The following is a 27,194-nucleotide window of genomic DNA, read 5'->3' as shown; positions in this document are numbered from 1 at the left end:
AGGGTGTGCCAAGATCTGTCAGGACTCACCTTGGCCCACCGAAGAGACTGCCGCCCTCTACCGCAGTGGTTGACTGAAAGGGGCATTAGATACTGCTGGTCCTTTCCACTTTGTCATTCGAGAAAGGGGAGGCGGACTATCGGGTGACCAGCGGTCAGGAGGCACAACAGGTTCTCCAAGTCTTCAAAGGAGAAGATTTGAATGAAGGTCTGGAGGGGTCGTTGGTCTCATCGGCAGAGTAGTGTGGACCAGAGGGTCCACAGAGCGTTAAGATGATGCCAGGTGGCAGAAAGTTTAAAAAGCTCAACACTCCTCCGCAAGCAATCGCCCCTGTTGGCCCATCAGAAGGTGGGCGTCTTGAATGCGAGATAGTTTTCAGTTTGGCGGTGCAGGGGGTGTGGTGGTTATTAGAAGGGGGGGGGGGGTCAAGGTGAACATATGGATGGAGGTTACTGCATCGCAACAAGTGGAGTGGTTGGGTCCCGGGTTTATGCATCCAGATGGCGGGCGTTGAGGGAGGGGGCTGGGTCGAGGTTCTCAGGATGGGGACTATGTTAAAGGCCTAAATTCACCCACCAAATGCTCATTGCATGGAAGGGAGATTCGGAATAGAGATCTCAACATGCTGTTGGTGTAAGAGACACGGTTGCTTCAAGGGGAAGAGAGACTTACTCCAGGGGCGCACATTGGACAGGATTTCTGGGCCTTCGGGCCTTACAAGAGAGAGGGTGGGGGGGGGTTTAGGCAGAGTGTGCAGATAGTCAATCCACTGGATTTGAGGAGGTCCGACGGGAGGGCTCTATTGATTTCTGGGTCCCTGGAGGGTGCACAGCTAACCATCGCCGCTGTGTATGGCCCTGAAACGGGGCAGATGCAGTTCCTACGGGAAGCCATGAGTGAGACTCAGCCAGGCGATGGGCCTATTGCTATTGGGGGGGAGGGGGGGAGGACTTCATTATGTGGGCAGACCGGTCCATGGATCACAGTGGGGAGCAGGACCATGCGGGAGGTGGGACTGGGCAACAGGATGGGGACTCATGGGGTATGTGTTAGATCAGGGGCTGGCAGATGTATGGAGGGAATGTCATCCCGCAGAAAGGGGCTACACTTTTCTCCCTCGTTCATGCATCCCGAACAAGGATCAATTATTGGTTTCTGTACCAGCGGCACGTCAGTAGGGTCATCACGAGCGATATCTCTCCCATTAGTTGGTGAGATCAGGATATGGTTGTTTTGGGTATAGCATAGACGGGACTGAGGCCCCGGGAATTATTGTGACAGTGCAACGACGTCCTGTTGAAGGACGTTGTCTTTGTGAGAAAAATGCAAGAGGCGATTGAAGAGTTCTTTCATCTAAACGATACAGGGGAGGTGGAGTTGGGCATGACATGGGATGCAGCCAGGGCAACATGGAGGGGCCTCATTATTCGAAAAGGCGCGGCCAAAAAGAAAATCAGGACCCTACAGGCGGAAAAACCTAGGGGTGAGATTCGTAAGCTGTAGACGGCAAAGGGGAAGGGGAGAAGGAGGAGGACCTGGGGCTAGCGAGGGAGAAGCATTGGGATCTGAGAGACCGGGCGATAGGGAAGTCGATTGCTGGCCTGCAATTTTGTGAACAAATGTATTACGAAGAGGGGACAAGGCCGACGCCCTACTGGCAGCCAGGCTTCGGGGTCAACAGGCTGAGAGGTGGGTACTGGGGTCCGGGACTCAGATGGGCAACTATGTTCCCTTGCTGGGGAGGTGGCGCAGGAACTTGCCGCATTCTATTCTATGATAGGGAGGGGGGGAACAGATGAAGAGGAATTGTGTAGATCCCTGGGGGAAGTGTCCCTGCCGAATCTTCGAAGTAGCGAGAATGCAGAAATGGAAAGGCATATTACCGAGGAGGCAGTGCTAAGAGTAATTGCTGGGCTTAAGCTGGGGAAAGCTCCTGGAGATGACCGGTATTGTTACGCTCACCTGGTATCGACGGGGACGCCACCCAGCCCTGGTTGGATGATTTGCACTCTCAAACCCTCTCCCGGTCCCTTAGTAAGGCCTCTGGTTAAAGATGGGTCTGCAATATAGGAGAGCTGGATTCAATACCAGAATGTCTATGTTTTTCCCACCTCCCTTGGCCTCAACCCCTTTCTCCCCCTTGGGCCTCCTCCTCACCTTAATATTGTAAAAGGTGGATTCTCCGTCCTGCTCCTCGTGGCAGGAGCGCGTAGATGTGGTGGGCGAGCAGCGACCAAGTTACTTCACTGGTGCAAGCCCCCCTGTGGGAATCTAGGCCTGCTGCGACTCTGTAGGTTTGCTGCTTTACAGTCTTTATATGCAGTTCTTATGTTCCTCTAAGTTCGAATAATAATGTCTTGCTTCTTTCCTTTTAGGTATGGAAAGGTATTTTGGTGTGGTTATGCAGTTTGAAGAGGAGCATGGGCCGGTAGGTGAAAGCGCGGTGTGCGCAATGCTGTCCGGTGAGTAATGCGCGATGAGCAGCGCCGTTTTGACTTTTATATTGCTAACCTGTGTCTTTTCTCTCCTTGCAGGTTGCGATGTTCCTCGCCGAGCACCGTAACGTTCCAGCGATGATCCTGACCAGGAGATGACTACCCAGGTAAGAATTGTGTGGCTTTCTTTGATCGGGAGGAAATGTGAGTAAACGCTTACTAATGCTGTCTTTCTTTCTCTTCTTTCCAGGTTATGGTATTCCAGGATGCATGCGGTGCCAGATGATGAAGTTCGTACCTTCAGGTGAGTGGAACTGAAGTCGGCGATGAATTGAAGACAGGGTACTGTTCCAGGTAAGTTTCGTAGTGTTCTTTCCCTCTCTCTGCAGGTCCTTGGTTTCAGGTACGCTGGCATCAAAGAACTGGACAAAGTGAGCGTTGCGCTGCCCACAGCAGAATAACGCGAAGCATGTTCTGCTGTTTGGGTGCGGTTTAAATAGTCTCAGGTAAAGTAGTCCAGGTAAAGTAGTCCCAGGCCTGCCACACCCAAAAGACTAGACCGCATAGCTCAGTTCCTTGTAACTGAGCTATGTGTGTGCCTCCATGTTGGCTGAACCCCCCCGCCCCCTCCAAGTTAAATAGTCGCATGTAAATATTCCCATTCTAATGTTGGTCTTCATGTTGGTTATTAGCCTGGCACCAAAGGCCAGGACTGACTCCAAGAGAGTCTTGGATGAGGTTTTAAGGCCTTTGAGCTGGCCCTAACTGGAAGGCTGACTTGCCAGTGAGGGCCAGGGGTAAGGGTCATGAAAGGTATACAGTTGGGTTCTACAACTTTGCGGGATCTCTTGCTCAACATCTGGCAAAACTATTTAATCACATCCTGGCAACGGGGAGGGTTCTTTCGGGAGGGCACTAATAACAGTCATACCAAAAGCGGGCAGAGACCCAGAGTGTTGCAAGTCCTACCGTCCCATTTCTCTACTTAATGTCGACCCGAAAATCTTTACCAGAGTGCTAGATACGCGGATGGAGGACATTATGTCAAAATTAATTCACTCAGATCAGGTGGGAGTTCATCCAGGGTTGGCAGGGGGTAGACACCCTGCGTAAGACACTGTATTTAAAAGAGGCCTCAGCAAGAAGGTAAGGGAACCCGGTGTTGGTAGCTCTTGATGCCAAGAACACTTTTGATCAGGTGGACTGGCGCTTTTCTATGCAGGGTCTTACAGAAATGTGGGTTTGGGGAAAGTATCTTGAGAGGTATACAGGCGCTCTATGTAGCCCAACTGGCACTGGTGACCGTGAATGGACAGCTATCGAAGCCTTTTGTATTGCAGAGGGGGACGAGGCAGGGTTGTCCGCTTTTGCCTCTCCTATTTGCGCAACGATGGAGGTGCTGGCCGAGCAGTTAAGGATGGCCTCACAGGTGGAGGGCATTAGGGTGGGCTATTTAAACTCCCGATTAGGACTATGCGGATGACGTGTGTTGCACCTGGTCAACCCTCCCAGCTCAGTCCCCGCTGCCCTGGCAATATTTGAGGAGTATGGGCGGTACCCGGGCTTCAAGATCAACAAAGAAAAGTCAGTAATCTTTCCCTTTGCCGCAGATGACTTCAAGAATGTTGAGGCGCTCTGGCCCCTGGGATTGCAGATACAGCTCGACGGCATCAGATATTTGTGAATCACCATTGTCAAACCAGGGGAGGACTTGGGTGGAGCTAATTATCCCCCCCTCTTCGACTAATTATTTTCTAAGATGGCGACATGGGGTAAGGGCCAGCTGTCATGGATGGAGAGGCTTAATGCTATAAAGATGAACCTTCTCCCAAGAGTATTATATTTGTTTCATATGTTACCGGTCCGGGCCCCGGAGGCACACCGGAGAGAAGACAAGCCACGGATCCTAGGGTTCCTTTGGCAGAATCAGAAGCCCAAGGTGGGATACGAGACATTAATATTGCCCAAGGATCGCAGAGGCGTGGAGCTCCCAGACCTGATGTTGTATTACAGGGCGGCACAATTTAGGGCGATGGTCCCGGATCTGAGGGAGGATCCCGGGAGAGATTGGGTTTACTTGGAGAATCAATATATGCTCCCAGCAATGGTGGGGGAATGGCTCTGGGTCCCCAAGGGGAGGCTTCCAAGGAGAATCCGAGAACACCCATTTCAAGGGGTCCACTGGGAGGTGTTGAGCATGGGAAGGGATGTTGAGCATGGGAAGGGATGTTGAGCATGGGAACGGGCGGGATCACCACGTGGCCGTCTCCGATGAGCCATATCTGGGCTCCCCTGTACGAGACGCTATACCAGAGGTTGCGAGCTACCAGGCATGGTTTGAGGGACGGCTCACTCGAGTGGGCCAATTGTGGAAAAGAGGGAATTGGAAGAGGCCCTGGACATAGGTAAATTATCAGTGCTCCTCTACTTTAGATTAAATGGTATTTTCACAGTTGAAAAGTGGAAGGAGTTGATTGAGGGATCTCACACCGGTAGAAAGGGTCTTGGATGGGCACACAGAAATGAAATTCATCTCATGTCTCTATGGGGCTCTGTTAGAATCAATGGGGGTGTGGTTCAGGGACTTCGCCGGAGGTGGGAAAGAGACCTGGGTAGGGAGTTGGATCAAAACCTCTGGCAAGAGATGTGCCGGGGAACTTTTAAGACCTCAATACCTTATCAAGGACGCGGGTTGGGGGGGCCAGGTGTACATGCTTGACTCAATGTTGGTGCTTTTTGATCTTGAGAGACGGGAGGACCCATGGTATGCCCTTTTTCCACTGGTGCATTTTGTCCTCCTGGCAGCTCAGGCCTGCCATGCCAGGCACTGGAAGAGTGCGACCCTGCCTACCCTGAAAGAGTGGGCCGGCACAGCAAGGGACATATACTTGATGGAAAAGATCACTGCTGCTATTCAGGGAGGTGGGGGGTGCTACTATAGAATTGGAGCGGCAACAGTTTTGTAATTTCTTCGTGTGAGGTGGTAGAGGGCAGATAACACATCAAGACCCGGCTGGGACTTGTGCTCTAGAAACCACTCAGACATTTACTTAATTGTTTGCTATTTTAAAACCCGGATGCAATGAGAACAGTTCTCTCAGGGGGATGGGGGTTGTTGTAGGGGTAAGTTACAGCATCAGAAATGTTGGTGGAGGGTTTGTCCCTCAGGTTGAACTGTGTTATTGAATTTTCAACAACAACAAAAAAAATATAATTTTTTAAAAAAAGGAGCAGCAGCTATTCAAGATAAGTAAAGACCCATATCCTTTTAAGAGGGGCTACAAATAGCTCAAAGACAAGTATTAACTTCAAGACCGTTTTAGAACTGCAGATCAGGGAAAGCAAAACCCAATGGTACACAATTAGAATGATAATCTGTTATTCAAGGTAGGTAAACCCTATTGGTAAGCTTCTACACTGATTCAGTTAAGAATAATAAAACAGTGCTAACACTTCTTGTATACTTTTTAGAGGGGCAGAATACAACTCAATGGCAAGTATAAACTTAAGGGCACTTTGTAACTTTCTCAGAGATACAGTTATCACATTAACTTCTTTAGCAAGTAACTAGTTTTTACACTTGTATTTTCAAGACAGAATCCTTATCTTATAAAGTTCTTCCCTAGTCTATAGCATGAGTTTTCTCAAAGGCGGAAGAGGGACCCTAGTGTTCTAAAAGCCAGCTGTAGGCAGGTCAGGATAGGGTTCAGTTACAGTAAAGTTAGAGTTCCATAGGAGATCTTCTTAAAGAAGTAAGTATTCACTTTAGAATTATTTGAAAGTGTTTAGCGACTTCTTCGACGGCACCCTACATGTGTTCCAGCATTAGGACTGGGCAAGTGGTATGGCCAAATTCCCATCACACGAATCAGCCACTCAGCCTCACAGGATTCAGACAAGGCCTAAGGTAAGTATTACCCAAACCAACACAGTAGCTCAGGAGAAATGAAGAGCTTCTGAATGGATGCCTTCAGGACGCAGCACCACAGCACCCGGTCCCTGGATTCCTGGTCTGGAGACGAAAGAACTGGACACTGATGCGAACTTGCAGCTCCAGCAGTCAGAGGAGGCTTCCAGCAAAGGTTTCTTAACAGATTCTTGCAGCTCTGTGGATTTGGAACCCTTTTACAGGAACCAGATGAAGAACGAATATTGATGGTCAGATTCTCTTCACTCTCTCGGCCCCGCACTGGTGTCCTGTCAATTGGTCGACTGCAATTTGGTCGACACCATTTGGTCGACACCATTTGGTCGAATGCCAAATGGTCGAATTTTTTTTTTTTATTTATATATTTTTTTTTGTGGGTTTTCGTGTGGGGAAAGAAAAAAAAGAAAAAAAGGGGTGGGAGGGGGACCCCCCCCCCCCCCCAAAAAAAGGGGGTAAAAAAAAAAAAAAATTTCGACCATTTGGCATTCGACCAAATGGTGTCGACCAATTGTCCTGTCGACCAAATGTTTTCGACCAATTGACTGGTAACCCCCTGCACTATGGTGAGGGGATGTCCAGGATTCAAATCTAGTTTTTGGAGGTCCAGCAGGAACCCAAAGTTTCAGCTGGATTCGGACAACCATGCAGCGCATTCAGGCTCGAGGTCCCATGGTATTGGCAGTTTGCAGCCCAGTAAAGTCGCACCACATCGTGGAAGGGCCCAAAATGCAGGTCTTCTTGAGACTAGTGGATCTCACCGGCCTCTGGGTAGGAGTCGTTGCATTCGGCACCCCCAGGGTCGATTGGAAAGAAGGGATACATCAGGTACCGGTTACACAGCAGGCTCTCCAGTCACCGGAAATCACTGCAGATGTCCTTCCTTCATCTTACTCTTCAGTGTCAGCTCCTGTGGTCGACTTGTCAGCAGGTTCAGAGTATTTATTAGTAACTACAGCACAACTTCTGCAAACTCCCCCTGCAGTTTACAGAAAGCGGCGGTTTGGCTGCCCAATCAGGAGAGCCAGCTCCCCATTGGGAATTGGTTACCTTTAGGCAAGGTGGAAGACACAGGACTTCAGAGTTTTGGACTCGTTCTTGCTTCTTGCCATCTCAGACACTCTGGAGTATAGGCGGGAATACAAAGGATTCCAAACAAAGACAAAACTTCAACCAAGGTTGTTACCACCTAGAATGTAGAAGACCTCAAACAAAAAGCACACGAGAAAAGGCAAAAAAATAAGGCGCCCACCATTCTAGCAGAATGGTGGCCCTCGTGTGTATTACCAAGGCTGATTTGACAGCCTGCGAGTAATAATGACTAAATGTAATTAAAGTAGTTACACTGCCACCAGCCATTCAAGTAAACTTGCAATTCTAACACAAATGTTACCAGGTAAGTAAGAAAGGGGATACATTGCACCCCCCCCAGCACTCCACATGTGTCAAACACTTTAAACACTTGGGTATAGGCGCGTTATAAATGCCATATCATATATCACATAAGATGGGTTGTGCTGGCTCACTGAAATCAAGGTAAAGGGGATGTGAATCCCACTTTACCTCTTGGGAACAGTAGTTCACCCAAGAAATGATAGACTTAAAAAGGAAGCCACTGCATTTAAAATGCAGTGTGCTGCCACAGTACATTACAGTCAGTCCAAAGTTATAGTAAATTATAACTCAAATCAAACACTATGGAGAGACATAAAATGGTCACCCATAAAAAGAGTAAAGGACTAGGTGGGAAGGGAAAAGGATTCCCACTCTCCTAGAAAGAACAGAAAAAGAAGCATCAAGTCCAGCAAAATGTCCTGGGGTTGACAGGTCAGGAAGATTTATCACTGAAATGAAAATCTTACCCAAGAGCAGAAGAACATTGAGACGAAGGGAGTGAAGAATGGCCTGGATCGTCTTTGGAAAGGGGATGATACACATATGGTATACAGTTTCAGAGAATTAGAATATGTACGACTTAAAACAATTTACACCGACTGTCCTTTCTCGACAGAGACATATGTTATGTTAAATGAGCTATGCATGGCTGTATTAAACCATTTAAATTATAGTTAACTAAAATAAAAATGGGAACTGTTGAAAAACAGTGAGCTGTCTATGTACCGCTAGTTCAGTCTTTAGCACAATGGTTTCAGAAATAGAAACCGGGATATTTGGAATGCCACCCTAGAGACTCCTAAAATCAACTACCTTCTCCTTCTTGTAAAACTAAATGCATATGCAGTTCATTGTCAAGAAAGCTCAAAAAATTACCAGTGCTGCACTGAATGGCCTGACCTGTACTCACAGTGTTTCCACATATGCGTTCTCAGCCACATTCCAGACTTTGATGGAGCGGTCATGCGATGCGCTGTACAGCTGATGAGTGCCTTTTCGAAACGACAAGCCCTGTGTAGGAGAGAGCGAACAGTTCAGAGTTTCACAGAGTGCTCAGATCTACCAGACAGCGCTACCTTTGAGAAGAACAGCAGCCTCTCTCGCTTACGAACAACTCACCGACACAGCATCACGGTGCCCTGTAAACTTGTGGAGATGTTGGCATAACGATGGATCCCAAATCATAATCAATTTGTTCCTGTCACCAGTAGCCTAAAGAGATCGAAATGAAAAGCAATAAGAGCTATATAACAGACAAAACGAGTGCCGAGAAGCACAACAATGAAAGGACACATGTAGGCATGCTTAGAAATCACTAGGCTAAAACACGTGGCGTGAAACCCGTGTAAAAAAATCTTTAACAGGTTAATTATACACGTTTAATCAAAGTGTGTGGTAATGTAAACAGACCTAAAACCCACCAGTGATAAACCCAGCTTCAGCAGCCTAAATGAACATTAGAGCACAGCACTAGTCGAAATGATATTCCCGCAGACATGCATGTTCACACTATGCTACTCAAAGTGATGTAGACGAGAATTGAGCAAAGAAAGTGTTAAGCCAGGCTTCAAGGGGGCCGGTGCTCCCTCCAGCCAGGAAAGCCACTTGTTTTGTATTGCAAATGCTGGGGATTCGAACCCGAACCCTCCCTGTGACAAGCCATTGTCACATGGATGGCACTGTGGCATTTGAGATTATCGGATTTCTTCGGTTTCAATAGATTGCATGACACAAAGACAGTTGCAAGCTTTTTGTGTCAAGTAGTCTACTGAATGAAGCAAGAAATCCAGCACCTACGAAATAGAACTGCATTTGTTTAATCCATCTGAGCAGAGGCCCATTTCAGCTCATGATTGTGACTAAAATTAAAAGCAGCGCACACAAACTAAACTATAATGTTTGATAGAAGCAAATAACCAGGTTACTCTCCGTAGTGACCACCTTACTCCTAGTCCATAGTCCCCTTTCCTCCATACTTACGGGACATCTCTCCGTCCTGTGGGAAGGGACCGGAGCACTTTGTAAAAAGCATCCAAAAAAATGTTTTAAAAAATGTGTCCTTCCTCTCTTTCTTGCGCCGTAATCCCGCCCACCTTGGCTCCGCCACGCGCATCGCCTATCAGTCCTTTTCTATCGCCAGGTCAGAGCCCTATTAGCAATAACAGAGGAACCTTATTAGAGGGGACGGCCGGCGGGCGTATGGAGGAAAGGGGACTATGGACTAGGAGTAAGGTGGTCACTACGGTGAGTAACCTGGTTATACTCCTACGTCCCGTCCCCTTTCCTCCATACTTATGGGAGATTCCCCAAACACTCCTAACAGGAACTACGGGTGGATGGAAATAATCCTTACTGAAAAAGGTTCTTCAGCACAGCCGGACCAAACTGAGCATCAGCTCTTGAGCTCATGTCAAGACAATAATGCTTATAAAAAGTAGATGGGGAGTCCCAAGTAGCTGCCCTAGCGATGGACTCCCAGGGGACATATTTCTGAAAAGCAACCGCGGCTGCCTTGCCCCGCACCAGGTGTGCGTGAATACCCTTAGGAGGTTTCAGCCCTTGGATGGTGAAAGACTCTGTAATGCAGGCGGCGATCCACCGAGAAATAGTCGCCTTAGACGCCTGCTTACCCTGAGGGTTACCAAAAGTCACTAACGGTTGAGAAGAACTCCTAAGCTCGGAAGTTCTGTCCAGATAGAACTTAAGAGCCCTTCTGACATCGAGACAATGCAGAACCCTTTCTGCCTCTGAGGTAGGGTTCTGAAAAAAGACTGGCAGGGAGATCGACTGATTCAGATGGAATTCAGTTACCACCTTCGGCAGGAAAGCAGGATCCGTCCGTAGGACTACCTTATCCTTGTGAAAGACCAAAAAGGGATGCTCCACCGACAAGGCCTGGAGCTCACTCACCCGCCTTGCTGACGTTACGGCGACCAAAAAGGACACTTTCCAGGATAGGTACTGGAGGCCATTGGTTCAAAAGGCTTATGGCACAACGCTGTCAGGACTACATTTAGATCCCACGGCGGGTGCGGACTACGAATTGGAGGGTAGAGGCGTGTCAAGCCTGCAAAATGCCTCTTAACCACTGGATTACACAGAGAGTAAGAACATTGGTCCGTAGAAAGATGAGCGGAGACCGCTGAAAGTTAAGTTCTGCATGACAGAACGTGAACACCCGACTATGCTAGGAAGGATACGAAGGACAGCACCGTGTCAATCGTAGCCCCCCCTCCCCCTGGGTCCAACTGTTTTTCCAAACACCAATGACAGAACCTGAGCCACTTACTTCGGTATTGGGATCTAGTCTAGGGTTTCCTGGCTGCCTGGATAATACGCATGTTATCTGCAGACAAGTTAAGATGTTCTAAAGACTTGAAATCAGGCACCATGCCGCCAAGCTGGGGAGGGGTGCCACATCCGCTGTTCCCCCTGATGACGATCGGGGGTCACTGGTGACCTGATCGACGGATACACCGACAGGTGTTCAAGTTCTGAGAACCAAAACCTGGCCGGCCACCACAGGGCTATGAGTAGAAGGTAACAGTTCAACGAGATCTTCAGCTTCCAAATTGCTCGATGGACTAGAGGCAGAGGCGGGAAGGCGTAAACTCTCATGTTGTGCCATGGAATCGCGAGAGCATCCCCCAGAGAGGAGGCTCCCAGCCCCCGTCTGGAGGCATACTGAGGAAGCTTTTTGTTTACCGCCGTAGCGAAGAGGTCCACCTCCGGCATGCCCCAACGCAAGAAAATCCATGAGAGGACCTCCGCCTTCAACTCCCACTAGTAGCTGACCACTGTCTGAGGGCATCCGCTGTGACATTCAGCTGGCCCGGAATGTGCACTGCAAGCAGCCAAACACCATGAAGCACAGCCCACTCCCAAATATGGATGGACAGGTCCACGAGGGTGGGGGAGGGGGAGAAGACTTGGTTCCCCCTTGCTTGTTGATGTAATACATCGACACTACATTGTCTGTGCGTATGCGGACCACCTTGTTTGCTATGATCGATTTGAACGCCCTGAGCGCTAGGAAGATCGCCAGAAGCTCTAAATGATTTATGTGGAGGAGCTTGTCCTGAGGCGACCAGAGATCCGAGACCTGAAGAGGATCGAACGTCGCACCCCACCTCAGGAGGGAGGAGTCCGTTGTGATCGTCACCGTAGGGGATGGGTCCTGAAACCCTGCACCCACCGACAGGTTGCTGAGAGATGACCACCATTCTGGGTCCACTCTCATGGAAGCCGGAATTATTATCAGCTTGGAATCCGGGTCCACAGCCTTACACCAAGAACTCCTAAGAGCCATCTGGGTCCGCCTCATCTTGAGACGAGCTATAGGAAGAGCCAACACGCACGAGGCCCTGAGGCCCAGAAGCCTCTGGAACCACCAGGCCGACATGCTCTCCGACTGCGCAAACATTTGACACGTGACTAACAGATCCGCCATCCTGTCCCCGGTCAGGTACACTCTCCAGTCGATCGTGTTCCAGCGAAAACCCAAGAAAATCAAGTCCTGCAAGACCATCATGGAAGATTTCCGCCAGTTCACCGACAGCCCAAGATGGGACCGGAGCTGAAGGAGAGGCTGAAGATTGCCCGCTGCTTTCAACGGACAAAGGCTGCGTAAGAGCCAGTCGTCCAAATACGGATACACGGATACCCTGCAGACGAAGATAGGCTGCAATCACCGACATCTTCGTGAACACACGCGGCGCCGAGCTGAGGCCAAAAGCAAGCACTTGAAACTGGAAGTGCTCTTCTCACAAAGAGAAACAGTTATCTCCTGTGTGGATTCCAAATCAGAATATGCATGTACACATCCTGAAGATCCACCACACTGAGCCAATCGCCCATCTGCAAGGAGGACCGTATCTGGCTGGGCGTAATCATCTTGAATTTCTCTTGGGGTAGGAAAAGATTGAACTGGGAAAGTTCTAGGATGGTGCGCAGGCCAGCCTGGTTGGGTTTGGGTACTGTAAACAGCCGGGAGTAGAAGCCCTCCCCTCGTTCCCTCAGGGGGAACGGGTTCCACAGCTCTGAGGTCCAGCAGTTTCTGAACCTAGCTTTGAGGGAGGGCAAGCCCGACAGCTGAAAAGGAGGGTTGAATGGTGGGGTAGGGGCTAGAGATAAGCGGAAGCCCGCCCGAGCGACTGACAAGACCCATCTGTTTTCGGTGATGGTCTGCCACGCCTCCCAATGAGACGCAATGAGTCCTCCCACCGGGGTCTCGTGCGAGCACGGAGAAGCCTCATTTTGTAGGTTTTTCGGTGGTGTTGCCACCTGAACCTGAGGAGGAGGCTGAGGAGCGGTAGAAAAACCGAGTCCGTTGTTGCCTACGGCAGTTATTCCCCAAAGGGGTATCCACTCTGCGAGATTTCCGGTCGAGGAAGCCGCTAAAGCCAGAGGAGGGTCGGCTTTGCGACAACCGTCTCTGGGTTTTGAAAGGGGTCTTAACAAGGACCGACAAGGACTTAGCTGTCTGAGTGCTATCCTTCATCTTGGTGAGCTCTACATCTGTTGTAGAATGAAAGAGCTCCTTACCATCGAACGGAAGGTCCAACACCTTGTCCTGCACTTTTGAGAATTTAGTGGCAGCCACGCCTGCCGTGAGTTATCAACCCCGAGCATAAGGCCCGAGCTGAGGTGTCTACGTGATGAGCCGCAGCCTCCAGGAGATCCTGGGCCAAGACCCTGGTGTCTTCTCGACCGGGATGAACTCCTCAAACTCTGACAGACCTTTGCACATCCGCATATTAGCCCCCGCTAACACCAGTTCGGCATTGGCCTGCCTGAGCTGCAAGGCCAAGTTGGCGAAGATTTTTCTCCCAAGTGAGTCAAGGAGTTTGTCCTCCTTTCCCAGAACCTGAGTAGCCGTCGTGGAAGAGGATGCTGCAGGCCTGGACTGCAAAGTGGCCGCAGCCACCACTGTGAAGGAGGGGGGGGCGGACAAGACGACAGGGCCACCTCTTCTGAAGAATGCAGCCTATATCTCGCGTCAATTTTCTTATTGACGAAAAGTCCAGAGTGTGGCTTTTCCCAGTCCCTGCGGACCTCGGCCAGAACGTCCTTCTGCAAGAACGGGCTGGTACGCTCCAATTGAGACAGGGTGAACGCCACAGAAAGCACGCCCTCCTGCGGAGCGGGTGCCCCGGGCTCCGGAACATCCAAGAAGCACATCATGTCCAGTACCCGGTCATGAAAAGCTCTAATAGAGCGGGGCAGGTCATCGTTGTCCTGATCGCCTTGCGCATCATCCGACAGGTCAGGATCCTGCTGAGCCGTGTCGGGCGCTGCCTTGTCCACGGGGGACAATGGAGGCAAAGGCGGAAGAGTTGGGGAAGGCACCGTAGGCGCCGACGGAACCACCGGAGTAACGGGTGGAGCCGGAGGCGCGGGCGGACATATCTCCCTAAAAAGCCCTTTGAAATATTCCCTCATGGGGTCGGTACGCATGAGCGTTTGAAATTTACCGAAAAAAGCCGTCCTCCTGGGACTACTTTGGAACCTGAGGATAATTCCAGGGACGTAACGGGGAAGGGTGCCACACCGGCCCCTCCACCGACGTATCCACATAAATCAAAGGTGCCGACCCCGCAGGCAACGAAACATTGTGCGGAAGGGGCATCCGGGCGTTCCTATGAAAGTGGCCGATAAGGATGCGCACAAGGAACTATGTTCACCCACGGAACCAAGCCCTACACCTGAGGACGATGGCGTAGTTGTAGGGGTAGCACCCAAAATGGCCACCGCGGTCGTGGTGGTAACGGGCGCCATTTTGTCATCGACTGGGGGGGAACTGCGGCACGTGAGTAAGTGAGGCAGGGGTCCCCGTCGATGGATCAAGGGTCTTAACTTTAGCCTTAACCTAAGGAACCCCGGCCGAACCGGTGCTATGAGGCCTCAAATGTTTCTGTGACATACCAACCGCCAAATTAGCCTTCCCAGGAAGGACCTCAGCACTGCCGGTAAAAGAAGAACTTTCTTTCTTTGCCCCCTCAACAGATCTGGTGTCGCCGCAAGAGCGGGAACGGTGAGAAACAGCCTTCACCGATAAGGCCTTGTAAAGCCTCTCAGAGATGTTGGTAGCTTTAGCCTCAATATGAGGGATCTTGGACTCACGTCCGGTAACAGCCTTATCCGCGCGGGCCTCGAACATCCATTCGGTGACACCAAGCTCCACCAAGGCCTAGGGGCGCAGCCCGGTCTTATTCTTGAGGGAAGCCGAAAGAGGCCTCAGAGCGAGCTCCGGTACCCCACGACTCAGTAGATCTGGGTCTACAAACAGCCCTCAAAGGAGGTATCCGGTATCCACAGGCCCCTTACAGGACCCTCGGTACAATTATTAGGCCCAACAGGAACCTCAAGGCAATCCATTTTTTTCATCGATGAACGCCTGAAAATGCGAAGGAGGAGTTCGTCGGAACACCTCCTCCCACCGCTCCAACCGACATTGAAGTGCCCGGACCGAAAGGGAGTTGCAGTAAAAACATGAGTCCCAACGGTGATCCGGACCCAAACTCTAAACAAAGGATGGGGATCCGCCCTCGCGAAGCGACGGTGACACAATGAACAATCTGGAAAGTCTAGTTTGAACGGCATAGACAGACTAGCACACGATCGCTAGCTACAGCCAGAGAGGAAAAAAGGGAAGAAAATCTTCCAAGGATGCAAGTGCGTCCAGTCCCGAACGAGCGGAGAAAAGGACTGATGGGTGATGCGCGGGGCGGAGCCATGGTAGGTGGGGTTACGGCCGTGTGCCAGGCCCCGTGCAAGAAAGAGAGTAAGGACACATTTTTGAAAACTTTTTTTGGATGATTTTTACAAAGTGCTCCGGTCCCGTCCCACAGGACGGAGAGATGTCCCATAAGTATGGAGGAAAGGGGACGGGAGTAGGAACAAGTTACTTACCTGTAACAAGTTACTTACCTGTAACTGTTGTTCTCCAGCATGGGTCTGGCATGGATTCACATGCGAACCCTCCCGCCTACCCCTCTGCGGCTCTTCACTTGGTCATACTGCCACTTCACGTGCTTCCAAATCTGAAGATGGCTGCCAGAGGCGGGGCTTAGGTAGAGGGCAGTCATTGGCTCTGGTCCGTATGACGCAGAGATCAGTGATTGGTTATTACTACGAAAGACAGATCAGAAACGAAACTGATACTGGTTTTTTCTTTACCGAGGATTCCCAGCCTGACGACGGGGAATATTCATGAGCATGTGAATCCATGCCAGACCCATGCTGGAGAACAACAGTTACAGGTAAGTAACTTGTTCCTTCTCCAGCATGGGGTCTGGCATGGATTCACATGCTCATGAATAAAGAATACATAGCAGTACACACATGCACAACCACGGGAGGTGGCAAAGGCTCAACATTAAGCATTACATCAAACTCAACATTAAGCATCTTACCTCCTCACCAGGCTCACCTCAGGCGAACAGGTTGCGCAGCACTGCTTGGCCGACCCTGGACTCCTCCCTGGAATCCCGGTCGACGCAGTAGAATTTCGTGAAGGTGTGCGTCGACCTCCACTTAGCAGCCCTGCATATGTCCAGCAGGGGCACACCAGATAGGAACGCCGTGGTAGCTGCGATCGCTCTGGTGGAATGGGCTCTCGGACGGCCAGGCAGCGGTCGGTTTGCCAACCGGTGACAGTAAATGATACAGCCGGAGAGCCATCTGGAAATGGAAGCCTTCGAGAGAGCCTTCCCCTGATTGACAAGTCCAAAGTTCACAAAGAGTTGTGACGTCTTCCGAAAGCACTTCGTGCGGTCCACGTAGAACTTCAGCGCTCTAGCCACATCCAGCGAGTGCAAAGTCCTCTCAGCCGGCGACGAAGGCGACGGGAAGAACACAGGCAACACCAAGGGTTCGTTGAGATGGAAGTCCGACGGTACCTTGGGCATGAAGGAGGGGTGCGTCCTGAGCACTACCCTTGTGTCGTGAAAAGTCAAGTACGGGGCCTTGCAGGAAAGGGCCTGGATCTCTCCCACTCGTCGTGCGGAGGTGATGGCCACAAGAAACGCTGTTTTCCACGACAAAAATTTCAACGGAGCCGAGTGCAGAGGCTCGAACTGAGGTCCCATGAGCTTGGTCAGCACCACGTTGAGCTCCCACGCCGGGGCCGGAGCCTTCACCAGCGGGAACGATCTGAACAGTCCCTTCATGAACTCTTTCACCAGACGATGAGACCACAAGGACGTCCGCCCCGTGGTTCTGGTGTATCGGGAGATCGCAGCAAGATGAATCTTGATGGACGCGTGTGCCAGTCCAGCTTTGGCCAGCGTCAGCAGATACGGCAGTACTTGGGGAGCCGTAATCCGTAGAGGGTTAATCTTCTGTGCGTGGCACCAGACAGAGAACCTCTTCCATTTGTGTCCGTAGCATTTAAGAGTCGAGGACGCCCTGGCCTTTGCAAGAACCTCTCTGCAGTCGGCCGGTATGTCGTATCCTCCAAACTCTAGCGCTGCAGGAGCCAGGCCTGCAAGTTCAGCAATTTCGGGTCGTGGTGGAGGATGGCGCCTCCTTCCCTGGAGAGTAGATCCGCGTCCACCGGCAGCTTGATCGGCGGGGACGCTGACAAGTCTAGAAGGTCCGGGAACCAGATCTGCCTCGGCCACGCAGTTGCGACGAGGATCATCCTGCACCGTGACCTCTTGAGCTGGTTGACGAGCCGGATTAGCAGTGGCAAAGGAGGGAACGCGTAGAGGAACAGGCCCTCCCAGGGGAACGAGAAAGCATCGCCCATGCTCCTCGCCTGGGGAAACCTGCTGGCGAACCTCCGGCACTTGGAGTTCGTCGCCGTCGCGAACAGGTCGATCTGGGGTGTGCCCCACCGTCGGAAGAAGCGATCCACTAGATCCTGCCGTAGCTCCCACTCGTGGCACGAGCGACGCTCCCTGCTGAGTGAGTCGGCGATGGTGTTTTTTATCCCTGCCAGATGAAACGGCACCAGAAATATCCTTTGGGCGACGGCCCAATGCCACAGGTCCTGCGCCTCCTTGGACAGTGCTGGGGACCTGGTTCCGCCCCGTTTCCTGATGTAAAACATGGTGGTGGTGTTGTCCGTGAAGATCCTCACCACCTTGCCCTTGAGGGACGGAAGGAAGGACCTGAGGGCCCAAAACACTGCACAGAGCTCCAGGACGTTGATATGTAGGGATTTCTCTGTCGGGAGCCAAAGGCCTCTTGCGTGCAGATTTTCGGTGTGCGCTCCCCACCCTTCCAGGGAGGCATCCGTGGTCACTGTCTCCTGGTGGGCTGGGGTCTGGAAGGCCATGCCCGCCGTCAGATGCGCGCGGGTGCCCCACCACCGGATCGCTCATCGGAAACTCTCGTCGAGTGTGATCCTTTCCTCGAAGCTGCCCGTCGTTTGGATCCAGCGCGCGTCCAGGAACTCCTGCAATGGGCGCATCCGGAGCCTGCACAAGGGAATGAGGTAGATGCAGGAAGACATCATTCCGAGGAGGGACTTGATGGACCTCACCTTGGCCGCGTCGGCCACCAACATCCGCTGCACCTTGCCCAGGATGGTCCTGGTCCTCTCCTCCGACGGGGATGCCAGAAGGGACACTGTGTTGAGCCTCGCTCCCAGAAACAGAGCGTCTTGCGCGGGTACCAGGTGGGATTTGGTGTAGTTCACGGAGAATCCCAGGTCCGTGAGAAGTTGGACGGTCCTTGCCGTGTGAACCACGGCGAGCTCCCTCGTCCTGGCTTGGATGAGCCAGTCGTCCAGGTAGGGGTAGACGTGGACCCCCTCGCGGCGCAGCTGCGCCGCCACCGGTGCGAGGCACTTGGTGCATACCCTGAGTGCCGACCGTAGTCCGAAGGGGAGGGCTTTGAACTGGTAATGACGCCCTTGGACCACAAACCTGAGGAATTTTCGGTGCCCCTTTAGGATGGGAATATGGAAGTAGGCATCCTCCAAATCCAACGACGACAGGAAGTCTCTTTCCTCCAGCTGACCCAGGACGTGCTGGAGGGTGACCATCCGGAACTTCTGCGCCTTGATGAACTTGTTCAGTCGTCGCAGGTCCAGGATGGGGGGACATCCCCCCCCCGTCTTCTTCTTCACGAGGAAGTATCTCGAGTAAACTCCGGAGCCCGGAAGCCTCTTTGGGATGAGTTCGATGGCGCCCTTCCTGAGCATCGCCTTTACCTCCAGGAGAAGTTGAGGGACGTGAAGTTCTTTCCTGGCCACGGGGGGGACGCGCGGACACCTGTTTTGAAACTCGAGCGCGTGGCCCCGGGCCAAGGCGTCCAGCACCCAACGGTCGGTGGAGATGGACTCCCACACGCTGACGAAGCTCGCCAGCCGGCCTCCCACCGGGGTGCTTCGGTGGGGGCCGACCCCACGGCCGGTTCAATCCTGCTTCGACGAGGCTTTGCCACCTTGACCTCCTTGGCGACGACGGCGGGGTCCGCTAGACTTGCCTCGTCCTCTGTAGGCCTCCTGAGACGACGAGCGGGCCGCTTGACGGTAGGTGGAGAAACCGCCGCCGGAACCTTTGGAGGCGCCCTTGCCTCCGCTGCTCCGAAAGGGCGTCCGTCGTCGTTGCAGAACTCCAAGGGCCCGGGCCGTCTCAGTGTCCGCTTTAATGGCCTGAAGGGAATCGTCCACTGTTTTCCCAAACAGGTTGTTCCCATCGAAGGGCATGTCCAGGACTCTGGTCTGAACGTCTTGACGGAAGTCCGTAGCCTTGAGCCATCCACGCCGCCTAAGGCAAACGCCGTTGCCCAACTGGCGGAACCCAGTGTCGGCGATGTCCGTCGCAACGGTAATGGCGTGCTCCGAAGCCACCTCACCTTCCTGCAGGATCTCCAGGGCCTCTGCCCTCTTGTCGTCCGGCAGGAAGTCCAGCAGGGGAGCCAGTTTGTACCAGAGCTCCCTGTCGTAGCGGGCCACGATAGCCAAGGCGTTGGCCGCTTTAATCGTCGTCGCTGCAGACGAGATGACTCTGCGTCCCATAGCGTCCAATTTCTTTCCCTCGCCGTCCGGTGGGGAAGTCGATGTGGAGGCCGCACCCCCCCCCCGCTTTCTTCCTGGCCGCCGCGGAGACGACGGAGTCCGGGGTAGGCTGCGCCCGGAGCACAGGGGGGCCGTGTCCGGGACCCGGTACTTCTTCTCGTACCGGTCTCTTCTAGCTGGCGTCGTGGAAGGGTTCTTGAGGAGGGTGAGGCCCTCATCCCAAATGTCGTCCAATAGAGGCACTGCGAGGACCGTCTTCCTCTTGGCCTCGCGCCGTTGATAAAGGAATCCTTCCTTTTTCTTCTCCTCAGGGCAGAGTTGGAAAAGCTCGGATGCCCTGGCGATCATGGAGTGGAACGATCCAATCTCGTCGGGCGGAGAAGCCCTGGTGGGAGGTGACGACGGCAGATCCTCGTCGTATACCTCGTCGTCCGTACCCGTCGCTGCCGTGTCAGTCCCCGTATCATCCCCTCGGGTGGATGGGGAGGAGGGCTGGACGGGCCGCGACGGCTGAAAAGGAGGTATAGGGTGGATCCTTCTTTTCTTGGTAGGGGGAACACCAGAAGGTCCCGGTTCTGGGTCCCCCGACGGGAGAGGTTCCTCCGTCGGCAACGGTAGTCTCGTCCTTATCTCTGAGCATAAGGACTGTATAGCCAACAAAATGGCCGCCGAGTTGTCTTGCAGCGATGGCAGAGGGGAATCCGACGGGCGATCAGGGGCCCCGTCGGTACCCTCGACGTCACCTGCGTCGGGATCCATCCCGACAGGCCGGTCTTCTTCCACGCCAAGGCCGTGGCTTAAGACCTTGACCAGCTCCTCCTCCGAGGTTGAAGCCGAATCTACGACGACGCCCTGCCCCCCCCTTTTTCTTCCCCACGGGGAACTTCACGGGGGTCCTATCGATGGGCACAAAAGAGGACTCCCTCCGAGGTGGCAGGGAGACTCTGAGCCCCGAAGTCGCCACCACTGGTGTAGCCTCCACAGGCTGAGCCAGGGCCACCGCGACAGTTTCGATAGAGGGCTTGGCCAGATGGATTAAGGCCTTCACCACCTTAGGTGCGCTCACCGCCTTATCCTTGAGGGGGGGGGACACTGCCTCGCTCCCCCTCCGCCTTCGAGCTCGACCGGGGCCTCTCCAGGAGCTTCGCCGGGTGCTCGGCCTTCCTCTTACCCGACCCAGAGCGTTGGCTCGTGGTTGATGGTACCGGGGAGGGTGCGCCCTGCCTGGCGCCCGTAGAGCCCGACCGTTCGGCGCTCCCGGTGCCAGCGGACTCGCGGTGCTTGGCCTTATGGCCGGGGCGTCCTCAAAGGTCTTAGAAGACCGCTCGGATTTCTTCCTCTTCTTCTCGCCGGACGGGCTCTTCCCTTCTAGCCAGTTGGCGAGACGTTGATGGCGGTCCTTCATGGTCCGCTCCGACATGTTGCCGCAAAACGCACAGTCCTTCTCCACGTGCGTCTTGTCCTCATGTAGGCAGTAAAGACAAAAAGAGTATTCGTCCTCCTTGAAGACGTTCTGCAGCTGGCATCCAGGGCAGACCCTGAACAGCTTTCCGGGCATCGAGCTTCCCTTCTCCTGGGCCATGACCGGGCCTGAGAAACTGCTGGAGTCCTCCAAAAGCGTAGCTCGACGAAATCTTCACCCTTGAGGGGTGCAGACGAATCCGACACGGGTCCCCGTTGATCGGATGGAGAGTCGGTGGAGCTTGAGGCTCTTTTGACCGAAAAAACGAAGTTTTTGAGAAAAAACGTGAAAAAAATAGCACTAACGCTCGAGAGCAATAGCACGAGGATCCCAACACATGAACGTGCGGTACAAATCTGAAGATGGCTGCCAGAGGCGGGGCTTAGGTAGAGGGCAGTCATTGGCTGTGGTCAGTATGACGCAGAGATCAGTGATTGGTTATTACTACGAAAGACAGATCAGAAACGAAACTGATACTGGTTTTTTCTTTACCGAGGATTCCCAGCCTGAAGACGGGGAATATTCATGAGCATGTGAATCCATGCCAGACCCCATGCTGGAGAAACACTTTATAATTTACTCAAAGGAATTGGTATTTTCTGTAGGGTAAAATTTGGAAGACTTCATCTGGGCTGCTATCAATGTCTGACTAGGGCATACAATTGATTTGGGCACCAATTAAAAAGTTGCTTACAGTCCCAAAAAGCAATTCAAGCCTGTTTTGACAGTAGTTTAAAGGTGAGCTTTCACTGTGAATTAAACTCCCTTTCTTTAGCAGTTGGTGGTACTGAGTCTGGGTCATTAAACGTGAAGCCAGTTGTAAACTGGTTAGATTACTCATAATGCAATGGAGTTAAGGAGTCTGTATGATAGGTCGCCCGCTACCGGCTAAATAGCATACGTTTTGAGCCATGTTGAGATCCACAACTATAGGAGCTTGCAATAAACAAAGCAAATCACCCAAGGCACAGGTTATTTTTTTTTTAATTTACTAAATTCAAACTGGTTTCAATGACCTGCTCGACATGCGTGGTTGATGGTAAACGTCCCTTCTAATTCTTTAAATAATGCTAAAAGTGGTCATGATTAAACGCACAGGAATGGCACAGCAGCACATTAAAGCAAGTCCTGCAAAGCAATATTTTGCACGCCAGGAAGTTCTAGGGTGTAGCAGTGCAGACCGGCCAGGTATTAATGCAGATTTTAAGTGCCGCGTCCTACTAGCCTAATCCCTTTATCAAATGATGGTGATCCCCACTGCATGTCAAAGTAAATTGCTAAGCCAAACTGACCAAAATGAGTATGCAATGCAAGCTTTGATTCTGAGTACAAAATGAGACACACCAAAATCAGAACGCAAAAGGTCAAAAGGTCAGTTACCTAAATGTGGACTTCCAATTCCAATATTGTAGTAGCAATGCTCAGACTGGCCTTTGGGGCAATAGAGCAATGCACAAAGGGCAGGCCCAGCATGCTAGTGATGGCCAGTTTTTTTTGTTTGTTCAATGTGGGCCAGATTGTTGACTTACTTCACTATGCATTTAGCACTTTTGACCAGTGTTACTAAACAAAAAAAATCTTTAAACTGCACAATTTAAGACACATTTTACCAAAATAAACTCTCGCTGATAAACTGCTCAGTCTGTCACAACAAGAGTGAATTGCGCTTTGGCACTGTAAGCCACTTTTTCATTGGTGCCCGTTAGGAAGATTTTTCATTTTGGTGCCAAGTTCCTCCCACCTTAGAGAGCCCCAGCTGTTTTGCTGGATTTAGGACCTTTTAATTTTAACCCTGGAGTGAGACCTTTTTCTCACTCTCTCATGTGTTTTGACCCAATTTGGATTTTGTGGTTTTGAAGTCTAAAACTCCACAGGCATCTGCTTTGTGTATGCTGACAGAGTGTCACAGAGAAATCCCTTTAGATTTCTCATATGAGTTTAAATACTTTTTGTTGTGTGAACTACATTTCCCAAGAAAAGTAAAGTGAAATTGACTTAACTTACCTTTTCTCTTTGTAGGTCCAGCACACACCATTTTATGTGGAGTACTGGGGGGGTTACCTAGTAGCCCCTTATCCAACATTCTCATGTAACATTTTTATGTTACCCTCACTACTTTAAATGGCTGGTGGCAGTGGTTTAATTGTTCATACCATTGTGCTTTTCTACGGCAGGGTGAAGCCTCAGATGCAGTACAGCTGCTATGGGCGACCATTCCCCCGTCTTTTTTTTGTGAGGTCTTTCTTGGCATTTACTCTGTGCTTTGAGACAGGTTTGAGCCCTTTTTTAGTCTTGCCTTTGGCAGGCTTCAGCCATGAAGCCTGCCCCTGGCTCCAGTGTGTCTGGAAGGACAGGATGTGAGGGAGGGTTCCGAAACTCCCATGTCCTTTGTCTCTAGGAATGCCTGAATGCAACTAGTCCTGACTGGCTGGCTGTCCTTTTAGGACAGCCACCCTGCTGTGTGATTGACAGCCTAGGCTGTGCATGAATGGAAGAAACCTGCTTAAAAGGCAAGGGTTTTGGGACTACAGGCAGATTTGACCACTGAGACAAACAACCGATGAAGAAACCATGAACAAAGCTTGCTGCAACCTCCTGGACCTTTGAATTGCCTGGTGAAGCCTTGCTGAACTCTTTTTCAACTTGACAGAGAAGCTCTGGATGGAATGACTTCTCCCCTTCGGTTAGTGGGACAAACAAACCCTGAGACGAAACTCCATTGGACCACCATCCCCAACTGGCTGTGCTTCTTTGTTTCTATGAGAACCCAATGCCAGGGATTGAGTGTCTGTAGTCGAGTGAAATGTTTGTCACGGAAGGAATCCGGCTAGAAGCTCCAGGAGACTCCCAAGGACCATCCAGATGCAGGACCTCCAGATGAGTCCCCTCACCAGAGTGCAGGACAGAGGGAGCATAGAGTCCAACCAGTGTCACCGATCTGCAACGGTGCTGTTTGCTAAGCGATGAAACTGCGAAGTGCCACTGAACTGAACACTAGCTGCCGACAACCTCTAAAAGTGCCGCCACCGGAGCCCTCCAGACGTCCTGCCTCTTGTCCCCACGACTGAGACTCAGGAACAAGGGTGTGCACCGCTGCAGCAAGACAGAACCAGTCTGGACCACTCTTCTCAAACCAGAGGTACTGTTTTGGTTTGGGGTCTTACCTCATTGCCTTCAGCCGTGCTCTTCTCAGTTGGAAATTGCATTGCCTCCTCTTTTAGAGTCCATTTCAACTCTCTTCTCACATGCTTAACAGCGTGTGACCCTACCAGTGATTTTTCTAACAAACTCTCTAACTTTAAGACTTCGATATAAGAAGTGCAACAGATCCATATATTGTTTCCTAAATAACGTTGGCTGTTCTGGCTCGCTGAAGACTCTTCTAGTCCATTGACTTTGATACTGTTTATCCCTCATAGGAGGTAGCTTGCTTTAAACTGTTGCTGCTGGAAAAGGCTCATCTAGATTTCATTGGAAGATTTAGTTGTCGTCACATGTACTGAGATACTGTCTAACCTTTTTTCCCTCCCTAACCTTTCCTTTCTGCAACCTCAGAATCTGCAAAGTATACTAGTGAGATTTATAAATGCCATTACAGTCCTTGTGATTGAAGTCACCTCAGGGTTTAGGAATGGTGTAAGAAACATATTCTAAGATTATCCACTAACTAGTTGTGATTCTGAAAAGTAATTTAAAAGTATATTTACATTGTTACACAAATTGCATTTTTAAGAAGGTTTATTTAAATATTGATGTTAATTAAATATTTATAACTGAAACCTTGACTGTGTTACTTGGTTACTTGTATTTACGGATTTCATTTGTACAGCTCTACAGCTCACATTTACCCCTCTTGAGATAGGTCTGGCTGTTCATTCACACTACCAACTTGTGTACTACAGACCTATACCAAAAGGTGGGTTACCTAATACCAAGCAGATGAGTGTTGTGCTGTCTCACACAGTGTGACTGCATCAATTCTTACCTTGCCCAAACCAATTGCATGTCCCAGTCGGACATTGATCGCAGCCCAGACTAAGTCTCCCAAAGGTTGACTCTTGCAAAATTGCCCTACAGAAAATACCAATGCCAGCTCCTTTAAGTAAATGAGAAGTGTTTCACTTACATCTAACACTAGATTTTTAGTGGGCCTCGTCAGACTGAGTAAACAAACTCTGAAAATATATTTAAAATGTGTGAAACTGCCCCTTTCCTTTCGTCTATGGCATGGATACAATTGTCTTTGACACTGAAATGAAAGGGGCATTCTAAAAAAACTGGAACATGCCAATCTCTCCGTACCCATCTTCTGTGCCCTCTTACCAGACGGAATAATTGAAAAGGAGTTTCAACCAGTTGAGATTACTGGTCGAAGGTCAACGCTGCTGAATGGGTGTCCTCCCTGCCCCCCGCCCTCACCCCCAGTAAGTGGGCCTTTGCATTCTCCTTTTCAGTGTCATCACTTTTAGTGGTCGACATTTGGACCCGACACAAAATATTCTTCAACTGTTGATCATGGGTGGCTAGTCCAGCGAGAAGGAGGTTATCTGTCCACTTCCTTAAGACTACCTGGCACTCTAGGTGTTGCTGCTGTATGGGGTCGGGTGTGTAATTTGGTGCAGACACAGTAATCCTGCATGTATAGCATGGGGCAATGTGTCTGGTAGTAGAAGTCTGCTAGATAATGCATTCAGCTGCCACTTTAAGCTTTCAGATGGTATATGGAAAGTGGCTGTGTCTTGTTTCATTCAATAAGACTGTTTAACACAAAGCCGTAACAGACTTTTTTTCAAGCAATCTATTGAATGAAACAAAATAAATTTAGCACCTATGAAATAGCACTGTGCGATGCAAAACGGGTGTGTCAGCTGCAGGTCTTGCGTTCGAATCTCCAGCACAGGACAATAATTAAAAAATAACAAAAACGCAGCCCAGCACAGAGAAAGCCAGAGCCCTGCCAGTGTCACATTGCACTGTGCTATTTCGGAGATGCTGGATTTCTTCAGTTTCATTCAATAGACTGCTTGACACAAAGCCTGTAGGTTATATGTCATTTTATCGTACCCATTTTCACAGTGGTAGGTTTTACCAACACCGAAAAAATAGAATATTTTATTTTTTTATTTAGGGGTCCCCCCGTACCAAGCCCCTGTTTTTTGTTTTTCTATCCATGTCACGCCAGCCCAACCCCACCCATTTTAACCCCTGTAAACCCACATATACATATATACATATATATATATATATATATATATATATATGACACATATATATATATATATATGATAACTACTCACCGCAATCGTATTTCTGATGCTTGTATCTGCTTAGATTCACATGCTGTGCATAGGCCGACATCTAGTGGAAGCTGCGGAGTACTACAGTTTGTTTTTCAAAACTCAAAAAAGGGCGTCGACACAGGGTGTACCAGTAATACTATCCCTAGTGTGACATCCACTGTACCCATGATCCCTCGCGCGTTTAGGACCCTCAGATTGTATTTTTTCTGACATGAGGTAGCATGAGGAGTAGCGCGAGTACAGATAATCCAAGCAGATAGAAAGAAAGGCAAGACTACAAGCATCCATGCGCCTTCTCTCAGAGGGGAGGAAGGGTGGTTCGCATGTGAATCTAAGCAGTTACAAGCATCAGAAATACTTTTACGGTGAGTAATGTATCCCTTCTGAGGCTTGTGGCATCTGCTTAGATCACATGCTGTGCATAGATTAGCGAGCAGTACCTGAAGAAGGAGGTGGGATGTGAGAAGGGTCATGAGCAAATAAATGTCTTAGAACCGCTTGTCCCACTTGTGTATCTGGCTTGGAATGAGTGTCAATGCAGTAGTGCTGAGTAAAAGTGTGAAAAGAGCTCCAGGTAGCTGCTTTGCAAATGGTGTCAAGGGGTACATTTGCAATGAACGTCAGAGTGGCCCCAATGCCTCTTGTAGAATGGGCCCTAGGCGTGAAAGGCAGAGTTTTTTCAGAAAGTGAGTAACACAGCTGGATA

General features: G+C 50.7%; 1 protein-coding gene across 2 annotated transcripts in view; it reads right to left on the bottom strand.

Annotated features, from left to right (window-relative positions):
- Positions 1-27,194, bottom strand: part of RRP9 (ribosomal RNA processing 9, U3 small nucleolar RNA binding protein) — a 679,329-nt gene that overhangs the window by 275,877 nt on the left and 376,258 nt on the right. For both annotated transcript variants that reach the window (XM_069644031.1, XM_069644030.1), the window contains exons 8-9: positions 8,875-8,967; positions 8,666-8,766 (exon numbers count right to left, since the gene is read on the bottom strand). In XM_069644031.1, coding sequence (XP_069500132.1) covers positions 8,666-8,766; positions 8,875-8,967 — 194 coding nt within the window. The remainder of the gene's footprint in view (positions 1-8,665; positions 8,767-8,874; positions 8,968-27,194) is intronic.

This window comes from Ambystoma mexicanum, chromosome 2p (genome assembly GCF_040938575.1).
Source record: "Ambystoma mexicanum isolate Mex_15411 chromosome 2p, UKY_AmexF1_1, whole genome shotgun sequence".
NCBI lineage: Eukaryota > Metazoa > Chordata > Amphibia > Caudata > Ambystomatidae > Ambystoma > Ambystoma mexicanum.
This window is presented reverse-complemented; position numbering and strand designations above follow the sequence as displayed.